The sequence below is a fragment of the Quercus robur genome, chromosome 4 (genome assembly GCF_932294415.1).
Source record: "Quercus robur chromosome 4, dhQueRobu3.1, whole genome shotgun sequence".
NCBI classification, from domain to species: domain Eukaryota; kingdom Viridiplantae; phylum Streptophyta; class Magnoliopsida; order Fagales; family Fagaceae; genus Quercus; species Quercus robur.
In genome coordinates, this window is record NC_065537.1 from 15,002,775 (window position 1) to 15,018,121 (window position 15,347).

At 37.9% G+C, this 15,347-nt stretch overlaps 2 protein-coding genes and 1 long non-coding RNA gene across 3 annotated transcripts in view; 2 read left to right on the forward strand and 1 right to left on the reverse strand.

Moving 5' to 3' along the window:
* Positions 1-8,139: 8,139 nt before the first annotated feature.
* Positions 8,140-9,560, forward strand: LOC126720666 (uncharacterized). The gene is made up of 3 exons (XR_007653593.1): positions 8,140-8,212; positions 8,891-8,954; positions 9,048-9,560. It is a non-coding gene; the product is annotated as an uncharacterized LOC126720666 (long non-coding RNA).
* Positions 9,561-9,623: 63 nt separating this feature from the next.
* LOC126721440 (26S proteasome regulatory subunit 8 homolog A-like) lies at positions 9,624-10,486 on the forward strand. The gene is made up of 2 exons (XM_050424472.1): positions 9,624-9,869; positions 10,346-10,486. The coding sequence occupies exons 1-2, from the start codon at positions 9,624-9,626 to the stop codon at positions 10,484-10,486; spliced, it is 387 nt and encodes a 128-aa protein (XP_050280429.1).
* A 1,927-nt stretch (positions 10,487-12,413) lies between these two features.
* Positions 12,414-15,347, reverse strand: part of LOC126721441 (uncharacterized) — a 4,436-nt gene continuing 1,502 nt past the window's right edge. Inside the window, exon 2 of the mRNA XM_050424473.1 lies at positions 12,414-15,175. Within this exon, the coding sequence (XP_050280430.1) occupies positions 12,414-15,175 (2,762 nt within the window). The remainder of the gene's footprint in view (positions 15,176-15,347) is intronic.

A 15,347-nucleotide genomic window follows, 5' to 3' on the forward strand; every position in this document is an offset into this window, starting at 1 on the left:
TATCACACTATTTAATAACCTTTAATTGGATTAATATATTGAAAATTCCACAATTGTATTATATATTTTATTTGTTCTTACTATGGACACCTATTTTTGTATTAATAGGATTTTTTTTATTGTCTAATCCATGAACTTATGTTTTATGTATACTTTTAAATGAGATAATAATTAAAGTCTAATAATTTTGATATTTAAAACACATAAAAAAAAAAGTAATTAAGAAATTTACTTATTATGTGGTTGTCATGACATCAATCACAATTATTATGATGTCATTTTTTTTTTTGGAGAAGAATTATCATGTCAATTTGTAAGCATTTTGTAATAAAATTGATATAAAAAAAATTGTTTCTTTCATTCAAAAATTAATTTATTTAGTTGTTGATATGAAATCAATCAATACTATTTAATACATTAGTTTCTTTTTTCTTTTTCTTTTTTTATGTTCCTAAATTACCCTTTAATCTCATGTTTGATAGTAAGTTTATCAAAGCCCTTCATTGTATTGTGGTATTTGTAACTAAGCATTATTCTGTGTGTGATCTTCTTCTAAAAAATAAAAATAAATAAAAAAACTGCGTGTGTTCAAAACTGTAACCTTAAAAATAAAATCCTAAGTCTAAAAAGCTTTGTGTTCATATTGGTCTCTTTTGGTTTACTCTTTCATCTTTTACTGAATTCTCATTGTACAAATTGGCTTTAGTTGCTCTAACTCATACCTATATATTTAAGCATATTGTGTGTTCAATTTTGAAACTAACTGCTTATCATTCTTCTTCAGTATGGCTGCTGCAAATGCTGGACGCATTGACTATACATAGCCTGGACCCATTGACGACTCGGTGTTGTCACAGCAGGCGACGCATCGGTCCGAAGCTATTTGGAATGGGCGGGTAAAACACTCAACTAAATATTTACTTGTGCACATGCATTTAATCCATACAATGTACACGTATTTGCATATACTATATTAATCCATAACGAGATGTTATGTGCAGGATCCAGGGTCCATTACCTGCCGTAGTCGTAGTTCAAAGTTCTCCAAGCAACCTCCAATGGTGGACGACCGAGTGAGGAACATCATCACCACAGTTGGTTTGGAGGGACTCCTGTGGGTCCCGGGTAGAGAGATTGACAATGGCCTCATAACGGCCTTAGTGGAGCGATGGCGGCCCGAGACTCACACCTTTCACATGCCACATGGTGAGGTGACCATCACATTGCAGGATGTGGAGGTTCTTCTCGGGCTTCCTGTTGATGGTGAGGCTATAACAGGGAGCACACAAAAAACTTGGGTGGATGTGTGCCGAGACTTCCTTGGCTTTCGACCTGTAACTCAAAACAACCATAAGCAACTTGATGGGCAGAGGATTCTCATCAACCGCCTTTTGGAGGAAGTTGCTAACCCATTGCCGCCTGATGCTGAAGACGATCAGCTGCATAAGTACGCACGATGCTACATCCTAGCGCTATTGGGGGACACAATATTCATGGACAAATCCGGCGATAGGGTGCATCTAATGTGGGTGTAGCAGTTGGAAGACCTTCACAACCCACGGAGGTACAGTTGGGGAAGTGCTTGCCTTGCATGGTTGTATCGAGAGCTATGCAGGGCAAGCGAGGACACCAGTCAGATTGGTGGGTGCTTGTTGTTGCTCCAGTACTGGGCATGGGCCAGGTTCCCCTATTTGTGCCCGACAGTTGAGCGAGGCCCGCCAGTGGGTGCTTACGGTCCTCCTGTACGTGGTCCACTATCCCTGAAGTAAGTCTCTACCTCATACTGCTATAACATACTGTCTTCACCAAAGCACGAGTCTTATATTATGTTTTGAGTTCTTTTTCTATTTGGTTCTAACTTCTTCTTGAGTATTTTTATTTGCTATTTGAAGTCCTAGTCTCTTTAGGTTATTTATAAAGGCTTTATTGTAATCAGTAACACTCATAGAGATAGTGAATTTTAAAAGAATGATGACAGCTTATTTTACGCTTTGCCTTTGAGAGTGTTTGTTTAGGGTTTATCTTTCTTTGTTTCCCATTCTATTCACTCTTTTAAACCAAACAACAACTGACTCATTCAAGATCCAATCTTTTTATTGATTAGCCCAACCCACACCATCAAATATCAAAGTCTATTTAAGAACCCTTCAAGATTTGATCAGAAACCTTAATTTAGTACTGAATTTTTAAAGATCCTACATCGATTGTCCTCTTATTATACTGTCTAATATTATGCAAATGACAGCCTAGATACTGAGTAATTATAGTCTGAACAAAATGCAAGACTGTCTTGCACATAAATAAGCTGCTAATGGTTACATGCTTGCAACCAAACTTTTGATGTGCTTGCCCTCTGAATTAAAATTATACCTAGTCGTCAACATGATATTTTAATCCCTCAAATACCAAAGATTAGACTGCCCTGAAGCCTTTCCAGCAGACAAAATGATACTTGATATACTATTTTTCCCTTCAAATGGAGGTCCATTGAAACTTCTATAGCACAAACTATGCAGACAAGACGCAATTTACACCATGGAAAATGCAAAACTGTTTAGCTTTAAACTGCAAGACTTGGGTGCACAAGATAGATGCCATGTTTTAGTGTTTTATTGAGGATTTTGTGTTTTAGTGTTTTAGTGTTTTATTGACTGGTACAGAGGATTTTGCTCTTTCTTTGTTTTTAGCCTCTTTTTTTTGGGATTTGGTGGTTTAATTTGCCGTGTTTTTGAGGTTTTGTAGCGTGGCTGATTGGTTTGGGTTCTAGTTTGTTGTGTGATGCCATGGTTTTTTAGCTTGGTTGTTTTGGGGATTTTCGCTAAAATTTTGGTTGTGGAGCTGGATATTGGCTTGTTAGAAGGCTTATTTGGGAAATTGGATTTGGGCTTTTTGATGTGTTTGCTTCTGTGAAGTTTGATTGAGGAAGCTGAATAATCGATTTTTTTCATTTGCTTGAGTTGCCTTTTGAAATGGGAGTTGATGGATATGGAAGTTCTTTTGAGCATTTTTTAATTGTAGAATGTGTATTTGATGTGCTATTTATTTGGAAAAAAACTCACGATTTCTGTGATTTGGTATGGAGGGAACATTTTCCCTGTGAGTGTACATGTGTATTACTTTCATCCAGAATTTTTTCTCTGTGAGTGTACTTGTTTTTATTTATTAAATTCTACCCTTTATTGCACATTTCCCATTTTGTTAAATTGCAATTAATAGGTGGCTGTTTGATTTGCTTGATCTTGCCTAATTCCAAGTGGGAAATAATTAATGCAAGTGCAAATGTAAAGTTCTGCAGCTCGCGAGTTAAGTTTGGTTTGAAGCTCCATATTAGTTCATTATTTGATGAACAGAGACTAAAGGGTGCTAAATCGTTGCATTATGTATAGGTCCAATTATCATATGATCATTCATTGCCTTAACCATTGACAATCTGCCTGTGTGTTTGGCATGTGCTTTTGCTGTTTTTTTGGTTGCTTGGGTAATTATGCGTTCAGAATTGCATATACTAAGGTCAGTGTAAAGATTTTCAAAGTTGTGGAGGAGGTTCCCTGTTGTAATCCTTGAGAGGGTTTGTTGAATCCTGCTGATTGTGAAGGGACTGTCAAACCAAACAAATATTTACATCACCTCAGACCTTTTCTATCTTGAAAGTCTATGACAGACTTTGCCTTTTCATTTACTCAATTGCTAAATTACAACTTTTTATTAGGGCCAAGTTAGTCCTTTGCTTCTTATCATCTAGTTGTTTTTTCTCCAATTTTTGAGGATAACAAAATCTCTGTACTTTCTGGCATATTCTGCTTGTATAAGAATCTTCTTTCTATTGTGCTCTTTTTTCCTTTTTTTTTGTTTTTTTTGGGGGGGGGGGGGGTGGGGGGAGGGGGGAGTGGTTCTAGTATAAAAATTGACATAGGAAGTGGCTGGTATTATTAAAATAATTGATCTTATAGTGGAGACCCAAACCTTATGTATTGGTAAGGATTTCAATTAGAAAATACCCATATGTTCATTGAGCTCCTTGTCTATTTTTGCTAGGTGTGTGTGTGTGTGTGTGTGTGAGAGAGAGAGAGAGAGAGACCTCTTTGTATCATTGCTGCATGTGTGTGTTCATGCCCTTGTGTTCCTGTATATAACTGATTGTACCTGCCTTCTGTCTGTATGTTTATTTCTTAGGGGTGGATGCATAATCTAAATGGGCTACAATTTATATTTTGTCTGTTCAGAACAAAATTAGTTCTTAGGATAATTCTGTGGCCTGAAAAGAAAATCTCAGTTGGTTCTGACTTAGCAGGGACATAGCTTTTGACTGTGGAGATGAATATTTATTTTATTAAAGAAATTAGGGGTTTTTAGATATTTGTACTCTGACTTAATCCTCTTTCTGAATAGAAAGCATGACATCCATATGATAGATCACCAATGCCTACTCCACTTCTAGTGGGACATGAGAATTGGACTCCTTGGGATTTTACTAGTAAGCCCAAACTAAATAACTAAACTCAAAATAAGACTATTAGGACAACCCATCTCTAAAAACCAAAAAATTATACATTGGTCATAACACCTAAAATTAAAATGATATTAGCTTGCTACTTGCGTCATTCTCTCCTGGTAGAGAAAACTTGCCCTCGAGTTTTAAAGTGTTGAAGTAAGAGAAATCTTGGTTTCTTGAAGTACATCCTTGACTTAAAATAAAATGATCAAATTTAAATTTCCTTTTATTTCTTCATCTTAAGTAGCAATGATGATAATGATACACTCACTAATCCACTTAAACCATTAAACTTTTCAATATGACAAAATCAATATCTTGAAAAAGTTAGTGCAGGCAACAGAACCTTTCTTTGATATGCAACATGAACTGGGAATAAGACGCTTCGGCCTCCATATTCTTTGCCTTTCCCTTGCGTTTTTTATACTCTTGTTTCTTCAATTTCAACTTCATTAGCAGCTTCCACCTCTTTAGAGTCTTTGTTTCATTAAAAGATCTTCTTCAGTTGCAACTTTGACTATATTGAGAATGGCAATTGAGACTAATTTCCAAACTTCCAATTCTTGAACAAATGGCATGATGCAGGCAAAGGAAAGCCAATCTCAGTTTTATATTTTATTTGATTGTGCCAGGGGAAATTTTGTAATTTCCTAAATTCTAGACATGGGCTGTACTAATAGTCCATTAGGTCTTATTTTGGGTTTTTTTTTAAGTCTAGTTATTTAGTTGGGCTTAGTAGAAAAAGCCCAAGGAGTTCAAGTGTTATTAGGGTTTTAAGAAATCCTATTTCAACTAGGAAAAGGTATTAGACTTCTATTTAAAGGGTTGTAATGCTTTCTACTGGGGGAGGAAAAATATATTTTCAGACTTAAGAGCTAAGAAGCTTTGTCTACAGTTACAGACGGTTACGGTTCGTGTGATGCCAAGGAATTTATCTTTTCTTTATTTTTCTGTTCACAGCCACCGAAATCTTGATTTTTCTCCTTTGTTTCATCCCAATCATGAACTACACAGAAACATTGGGGTCCAATAACACTTATCATTCCGGATTGATCATTACCCACTCCACAATCATGTAACTTGATTTTATTTATTGATTTTAAAGGCTTCTAGCAATTTTTTATGTCAACATAACAACATTTTAAACCGAGGTCCAATGTAGAATTTTATGTTAATCTACTATAATTTTGTGACTTTCAATATAGCTAGTTTGTGCTTTGTCTTTTAAAAGGGCCGTTTCTTATTCCAGTGATATTATTAATTAGTTTAATATCTTTAAGATTATCTCAGTAGTTATATGTGATTACATTATCTTAGTTTTAACAGACTCATAAGTTTTATATTGATATTGATATTATTAATTAGTTTAATATCTTAGTTTTAACATCCAATTAACATTAATTGCTACGTTTCAGCTTTTAGTATTATATTGATATTTAATATATGTGATTACATTATAGTTTTAAGATTATCTCAGTACTTATTGATCCATTCTTCTTGATTGTAGGTGGTTGTGGGTCCCAAACAAGAAAAATAGGCCCGCCCAAATTTTCAGGGACAGGTATCGCGAGCAACTAGCTTCCATGTTGCCAGACCAAGTATGAAAATGCCTTATTTTACGCTTTTACGAACATCCATATAGGTTTTGTGAACTTTGAAATATAAACATTGTTCCCTAATGTGTTGTGTACTTTTTTTTTGCTATTGTAGGTGGTGTGGCAGCCATATGAAGCTCATTTTGACGACCTCCCGCCGTGGTGTGTTGCAGGGAGGGCCGTATGGACGGCAACGGTGCCGCTTGTATGTTTCCACCTAGTAGAGAAACATACACCGGATCGTGTTGTTCGTCAATTCGGGATGATCCAAGAAATTCCCGAAGTTGTTAACACTGACAGAGTGCTTCATGGCATTGATTTGAGGGGGAAGATCGGTGTTAATTGGATGCAGAAACATGCTGTGCATATCCTTGAGTGGGGTAATCGCTTTTATCGGCGTTGTGAAGCAGTGCTTGGTGATATGCCTCCAGAGCACGAGTACCACGACTGGTTCAAAAGGGTGACTCGGAGGTTCATCGATAGGCCTGGTGCTGTAGTGACTCTGCTGGTAACTTCTCTATTTCTAACCCAAGTTACCGTGTATCTTACCATGAAACCACTGTTTAGAGAGCATGATGTTTGCCTCGTGTATTTTTTGCTTAGCACTTCATCTCCCTTTAATTTGCAATTTTTAGTAGCAGAACCAACATTTATTTTATTATCAATTCGCATTGTTGATTTTGTATTGCAGGTCTAATATGTGTGGTCTTTTCATGTGCAGATTGAAGGATACGTCCGTTTGTTGAGGCGTCATCCAGTGGGCACGGAGGACCACAATGACATTACTGAGGTGCTGACGGCAGTGCAGGCGATGGCACGTGTCCAACCTCCTATCCCTGAGGCCTCGATTGAGGAGGCAGCTATGCCTACCGGCCCAAGCACGAGCACAGCTCCGGCCGGATGTCAATCCCGTCCGCCTGTTGCTACCCCTCAGCTTCTCCCTACCCCCGATCCCTCTGCATCCACCCCACATGCATCCGCCAGCCCCACCATCCCTTCATCCACCCCACATCCATCCCCTACCGTCACCATCCCTTCACCCAACCCACATTCAGCTCCTACGCCCACCATCCCTTCACCTAGCCCACATCCAGCCCCTACGCCCACCATCCCTTCACCCACCCCCCATCCATCTCCTTGCCTCACCATCCCTCCACCCACCCCACTTCCTTGTTCTGGCTCTGACGTTCGTCCACCCACCCCACAGTCATTTCTTCAGCTGTCACCCATTCCATCATTTGACCTGGGTACCCCACCTGACATGCAGTAGGAGCCACCCTCCCATAGTTCGTTTAGTACCCCTTCTTCAGCCATTGACCCACCCCATGTTCAGGCTGAGCAGGCGGTTGGGTTACCTACAGAGGCTGAAGGTCGGCCTAAACGCATATCAAAGGCACCTCCGTGTGGGACAGGGGGGCACAAACATGGACTCAATGTTGGGCCCGAGGCATCTGATGAAGGACATGCAAGACCTCCTCCTCATTATACGAGACGACGTAAGATTCAAAAAAGGTATCTGAAAGCTTAATGTGAAACAACACACTTTATTCCATTATTATTTCTCTTTTCACATTTCAATAAGATTATTTTTGTTTTCAATATGGTTTGAACGTACATTATTGGAACTTGGTGAATGCCTCAAATAAGGACATTAGCTGGAGGTAGATATTCCAACAAGGATATGGTTCTTAAATGTGACAATGGAGGTAACCCAACATGTGTTGGTTGTTAAATGCTTTTGTTGCAATTTTATTCCTTGCATCATTTGTTATTTTAATCTACATATAATTTTATTCCGAAGATGATTGTTTTAGCGACGAGTTTGAAGAAGATGAAGAAACAATGTTTCTTGTTAAGGCGAGATCACGGAAAAGAATTAGGAATTTGGATAGTGTGATGGTTCTTAACTGTAACCTTAAGCTACATGTCAAATTAAGTATTTATGTGTGGAGTATTTGATTCATGAATTATTTGTAGAGAGGAATGACTTGTTTGATTTGAGATTTTTGTTAAAAAGAATTTCATTGCTGAATTTGCTATTCGTTCTGTTGCAGGTGACAGTTGGAGCTTGTAACATACCGGAACCTAATTCTTGGAAAGTTGTTGAGCATACCAAATGGAAGAGGTTTGTGCTCTTAAGCTCTCCTGTGCTGTCATTTCATATGCCAATGTGTATGTGTTAAACACAAATTTGTGCTTATTTTTGCACTTGTAGCACAATATTTTAATTTGTGTATTCTAAAATGAGTTGGTGATATTTGGAAACGGCATAAAGGATTGTCAGACCTTAGAACACATACATGAGCTGATGAGCCTAGGTTTTGAGCTTTGCTTAGGGAACCCATTGCATTAGCTAGTTGCTAGGGAATGGGATTTTTGAAAGTTATCTTGTTGAGTACCTTTTTTTTTTTTTTTTTTTTTTTTTTTTTTTTTTTTTGTAGCTTCTTATAATGAACACATGCTATTAGGAAAAAAGTGGTCTTGAAGCCTTAGGATGAGGAAAGCTGAAAAGTGGTTGAGGGAGAAGTTTGAAATGTTAGCATTTAAAAAATTGTGAAGTTACCACTTATCAAAAAAAAAAAATGGGCAGTTACCGAATCATTTTATATTTTCTGTGGAGAGTTGGATATGAGTTTGCTGGATGTGGAGGAATTTGGTTAAATATGATGATGATGATGTTATTAATGAATGGGATCCTTGTTACATCATTGGTGATATGGCACATGGTATACTTGCGGACTTTATTTGATATCTGCGGCCTTTGCTGGATTTGGTTTTCTCAAGGGTTTTATTATTTATGCAGCTGGAGCGGGCTTGGAAACACGTCTCCCACAGAAGCTATGCGTCTCTTTGTGAAAATATTGGAGGTCCATGCAATTAAGATTTTTTAGGGGCGTTTTCTTGTAATGTCGTGTAGAAACTTGGGTAATTGATTTTTTTTATATTTTCCTTTTGTGTAGGAAGATGATCCAAGTTGGTATTCAAGAGCTTCTAACTTTGTTGCAGAGCCTGTAGTAGATGTGCAAATGAATGTGAGTATCATGGAACTTGTTTATATTGTGTAGTTCCTTCTTCTTCTTCCTCTATTTTTGATTGACTTAATCAATGTCAGTTAAGAATTTCATCTTCATATTTTGTCATAATAGATAACTGTACAGAACAATGTGAAAAAAATCTCTGCCGATAACCATATAACCACTCTGATATCTGCTCCACCATTACCATTTATGCTTCATCACTACCATTGCTGTTACCCATCACTATTACTTCTATTCTGCTGCTGTTGCTGGCACTGTATTATGGCAAATACACCATCTTTTTTACATTGATGCTACTAGCAAGGCACCATAAATTTACAAAAAAGCATTGCGACCAAAGTGACGATGTCTCACTTAAGCCTCCATTATCATACCACTGTCACTATACCACTGCCTATCCAATCACTGCTGTTGCACTGGCATTCCCTGATTTCGACCCTCCAATCACTGCTGTTAATAAGAGATGGTTTGAAAACAGTTTGAATACATTTTTATCTAATGTTTCATATTGTTTACAATCTTACAATTGAACGGAAATATGTTGTTGACATTGATAAAAATATCGATATCACCAAGATAACTCCATCAACAAGAGTTGCTCTCCATAATGACAGTTATGTGCTTCATTTAATCTTGCCAAGCAAAGTTGATCCATTGGTCAACCTCATGAAAGTTGAAAAGGTTCCAGATTCCACATATGACATGATTGGCGGTCTTGACCAGCAAATTAAAGAGATAAAGGAGGTTTGCCTCGTGTACCCTTTTACTTTCTGCATTTAAACTGGTAGTGGCAATGGTGACAGTGAAGTGCAGCGGACTATGCTGGAGCTTCTCAACCAGCTGGATGGATTTGAAGCATCAAATAAAAAAATGTACATTTCGTGTGTGTTTTCATTATGCAGATTGGGTTGTTTAGTTTTTGGTACTTTTCTTTATTGTGACCTCAACTATTTAAACAGATTCATCTCTTATTGTAAGTATTTGGCAAGCATGTCAAAATAGGCTTCATTCTTGTAAAGATTGCCAGTATTTTATTCAATTTAAACAATCTAAACTCTTTTCGATGGATTTGGACAGAATTATAAGTATAGTCTTGTTAATTCCATAACGACCTATTGCACTGGGCTATTAAAGTCTTCAGAAGTGAAAGATTGTGTGTTTTCTCTGTGCATAATCATATTATCCCTTCTTCCTTTTTTCGTTTATTTTGTTTGCTGCAGGCTGTGTGCACAGAATCTGGGATGTTTGCTCTGAGGGAGAGGAGGGTTGATGTAACACAAGAAGATTTTGAGATGGTAGTGGCAAAGGTAATGAAGAAGGAGACCGAGAAAAACATGTCATTGCGGAAGCTATGGAAGTAGTGTGTCTCCATGTTAATGTTTTGTTTCACTCCACCACCCTGAATATAATTGATCCGTGGCTTTGTTCTTCACACACAGCCAACAGCTCTGTTCTTTGTATGGATATAAAAGCCACATGGGGGTGCCCACACTTTGTTGAAGTTTTTTAAATACCACTGGCATCTTTGTTTATTTTGTTAAATATTCTTATTGTGATACATTTTTATGTAATATGTGTTTTACTTCAAGTATCTGACAAGAATGTCCGTAGACAATGACTGTCAATCTGTTATCAATCTATTGGTTAGACGACCAGAATGATAATTAAAAATCTGTGCTTAGTGGACAAGCACATGTGGCTTAGTTTTCTGGGCATGTGTAGCTGTAGCATGAGACATAGCACTCAGGGATCAATCCTACCATGTAGTGGTTGTAAATGAGCTAATTAGAGTTAGAACTTCAATTATATTCAAAATAAAATTAAAAGAACAAGTTTGAACTTTTAATATTCCACTCAATTTTCTTGCTTATAGTTTGTGCATTACAATGTGATATGAAATTATACTGAATGCGTGCTTTTTGTGTATTGTTGGATTGTGAAGACATGAGATGTTGATTTTCTTTTCTTTTTCTTTTTTTTTGGATTTACAGGGTTGGGTTACTTAGATGTTGGCAGTTGAAAACAAAAAAACCAGATTGTATAATTTTATTTTGTTCATTTCAGTTATATTTTTGGATTTACAAGGTTTACTCTTCGATGTTGGCGGTTTAGTAAAAAATTACCTGAAATTAGTTCTCAAATGGGGTAATAACAAAAAATTGAAAAAAAAATCCCAGTAGAAATGGGGTTACCATAAATGGAAATCAAGTCTAAGACTCGGTTTCTACTTACAGAAATCGAGTCTCTAAGACTCGATTTCCATTTATGGAAACCGAGTATAAGATACTCGAGTTCCACTGGGAATTTTTTTTTCTTTTTTGGCCGCAGGTCACCAAATTGGGGCAAAAGTAAAGGAAAAAATTCCCAGTAGAACTCGAGTATTTTATACTCGGTTTCTATAAATGGAAATCGAGTCTTAGAGACTCGATTTCTATTTATGGAAATCGAGTATAAGATACTCGAGTTCCACTGGGATATATTTTTTTTTTTTTGCCACAGGTGCATGGACCAGAATTAATTCCCAGTAGAACTCGAGTATTTTATACTCGGTTTCCATAAATAGAAATCGAGTCTTAGAGACTCGATTTCTATTTATGGAAATCGAGTATAAGATACTCGAGTTCCACTGGGATTTTTTTTATTTTTTATTTTTTTTATTTTTTTGCCGCAGGTGCATGGACCAGAATTAATTTTCTCCCCTGCAGCAAATTTTCCAGGGTCCAGAACACATCAAACAACTACATACGCTGTGATACGCGAACGGAGCATACATTAAAGTTCTACAACCAGATTAAAACAGTAACTATTCAATAAAATTATTGTTGGACAAAAAGTCTTAGCACACAATGGCAGTTCAATACTAGAAGGGCAACTTGCCAAAGTAATATCATTGTTCGTATTATAGGAAAAAGCTGCATCACGCAACTAATGTAACGAGTAAAATGGATAGCAAATAGTTCAATTATCCGTAATTTACAACAATAAACAAAATAACAACTAAGTTAATACAACATAGTCTACATATTCGCCTAGCGGAAGCTCCATACTGATATAACATATTATACATATTCACCTAACACTTGTCCATACTGATACAACATACTCTACATAATCACCTAGCTTGTCCATACAGAAGATCACGACAAGTCCCACGTACAATGTCACTTACGAAAATCAAGTCTCCGCTTGCCTGACAAACATTAAATACGGTTATTAGTTTCCAAATGCAAAGAACAAAAACCAAATGACATTCTGAGTATATTATATAAAAACAGTGACGGCACTTGCCTAGTTCATAGCACTACCACTTGTCGAAGCCCCATGGGAATTGGGACAGCATCTACGGTTATGCCCCTCTTGATGACACACTCTACATCGTTGCCTCGGTTGAATCTCCCTCAACTCTGGATCTTCCCTCTGGCTTCCCCGTTCTCGCCGTACCCCATCCATTTCATTCCTTATTCTTGACATTGTAGGACGACCTTTGGCCCGCAACAATTGTGGGTCAGGCACCCACCGTGGTCTGCGAACGTCTGTCCATAATGACTCTGACTTTGGCACCACAAAATTATGTGAATATGTGAGAATGGCGTTGTTCAGACTGTAACATGGGTCAATATAGCTGGGCGCATCGAGATGCAGACCTTTAAGAACTTTAATTGCATGTGAACAAGGGATCTTCAAGTTTTGCCACTTTCCACAACCACATGTTCTATCAAATATGCGCACATCATGACTGTGATTTCCCCCTCTAGCTCTATGGTCGTTATACGGGGTAACCACTTGATATATACCCTCTGCATGATTATAATTCCTCAGAGTGTGTCCTGCAATTTTCTGCTCATTTTTGTTATAGATCTCCATTACATAATCACTCCACACCTTACCTCGAGAGAGATCAGAAGTAATTTGTTTATGTCGATCGTGGAAATATGCAATAAGTTTAAAAAAAGTGAACTCAACCATTGCAGCAATGGGCAAACCGCGGGTAGCTTTAAGAACCCCATTAAAGCACTCAGAGATATTGGTTGTCATTGCCCCGTAACGTCTTCCACCATCATGTGACTGGATCCATTTGTCTACATCCTCACTTATTAGATATGTGTATGGCATATAACGTATAATCCAGCGATCAGTAGGGTCTACACCCCTCAGTAAATTAATCTCGGCCTCCTTAATGGTTTGCATTATGGACACAAATTTAGCATCATGAGTCGCATATCCAGCTTTCAAGGCCAATGCCTTTAGAGTCGGGTTATCAAAGTGTGTGCTGAAGTTGCTAGCAACATGTCGAAGGCAATATCGATGATATACCCGTTCTCTTCCGTCTTGCCCTCTAGGCCACTCTCGAATGGCGCATTTGATACCTTTATGTCGGTCAGAAATAATGCAAATGTCCTTGTTTTCAATAACACGCTCTATCGAAGTCCTGAGACACTCTAAAAACCACCCCCAACTAGCCCCTGACTCCTTATCCACAACAGCAAAGGCGATAGGCAAAACCTTTTGATTAGCATCTGTTGCCATTGCAATCATCAATACCCCTTTGTATTTACCATATAAATGAGTTCCATCAATACTGATCACTGGCCTGCAATACTGGAATGCAGCAATGCATGGAGCGAATGCCCAATATACATAGCGCAGTAACGTAGTACCTTCTAATGGCTTAGGTATGGTGTGATAGCTATACTGGGTACCCGAATCCTGATCCAAGTATGCCAACAACAACTTTCGCAACCTTTGGTAAGACTCCTCCCAATCCCCAAAAATCTTAGCAATTGCCTTTTGTTTTACGTCCCATACTTTATAGTAAGAAAGCTCATGATCATACTTAGTACGTATGATCTCCCAAAGCTCATCAATAGTAGCAGTGTGCTTTTTTCGCAATCTTCCCACAATTTCTGATGCAACAAAATTAGAATCCATCATTCTACCGTCTCTTCGCAGCCCAAAGGGTATACAACTGTGTGGACCCACATAAGACGTGACCATCCACAGACCATTCAATTTAGACTTCATGTATGCCCCAACGTACCACTTGCAGTTGTCGTCAACGCATGCGGCGCACAATTGAGTTGTGCTCGACCTTTGGATGGAGAAATTTCTATTATCCTTTGCTGCGTATATTATCAATGCACGCTTCACCGCAGCTTTATTTGCAAAAGTCAACCCTTTACAAAAATGCATCCCATCTTGCCAAGTACAAAGAAATGGTATCTGAAGAAGTGAAGGATCAACCATATCTTCCCAAGTATTTGCGTAGAATGAGTCCGCAGGAGCTCTGTAGCCAATGGTCGTATCTGTATCATGCTGGACACCAATATCATCATCATCTGCATCACCTTCATCATGGTACTCCATATTTTCCTCTTCAAAATTAGGAACGACTTCATGCTCATCCACATCGTTCTCAAAGTCACCTTGCTCAATCCTCTCTTCGTACTGATCCATATCATCATTATTTATGTTATCATTCGCAGCATGATCTTCGTCTTCGTCTTCGTCTTCCTCCTCTAAATGTGTCTCTTGAGAGTAGAGGGTTTCACCAGTATTTGCAACATAATCTTGAGATGGGAGTGTATAACCTCCCATTGCATACCCTCCCATTGTAGTGCATCCATTATCTAGGGTTGTAAATTGTAAAGCCGTAGATGTTTCTTGCACCACCTCAGTACTGTTGTCTACACTCGCCTCCAAACTTACATACAACTCAGCAGCATTTACTTGGGACATTTTCTGGATCCTATTAAACATCATCTTTACATGTTTATCTTCTTTAATCGCCATATACCCGTAATTTATCCGTTCATGAAGAACTTCTTGTGGGTAACGATAAATAATCTTGATGTCATACCAAGCAGGGTTCAATTTCAATTCGTCCATTATTTTCCTCTTCAAATCAGTCAACGTCTTCAACTTACGACGTAACATCATGTAGTAGCATTCAATACCCTCCCCTCTAAATGGAAATCCGTCAATCCCTTCAGGATTGTAAAGGGGTCCACCGAAGTATACATTTATGTCAATATTCTTCAAAGATTGTGAACCTATTAGAGAGCCAAGTAAATTTATGTTAGTGACATATTTGATCTCTTTGATTTAACATCAATTACAAAACATTTTCTATCTACTCAAAGTACAACAATCGCAACTTCTAAAAGTGTAACAATTGCATATACTCACCCCACATCCCATACAAACACACTCAATCATTATAAT

Coding starts and splice junctions, on each gene's coding strand:
- LOC126721440 (XM_050424472.1), top strand. CDS start 9,624: ATGTTTCATATTGTTTACAATCTTACAATTGAACGGAAATATGTTGTT. Junction 9,870..10,345: donor AAATTAAAGAGATAAAGGAG/GTTTGCCTCGTG, acceptor TGTTTGCTGCAG/GCTGTGTGCACAGAATCTGG.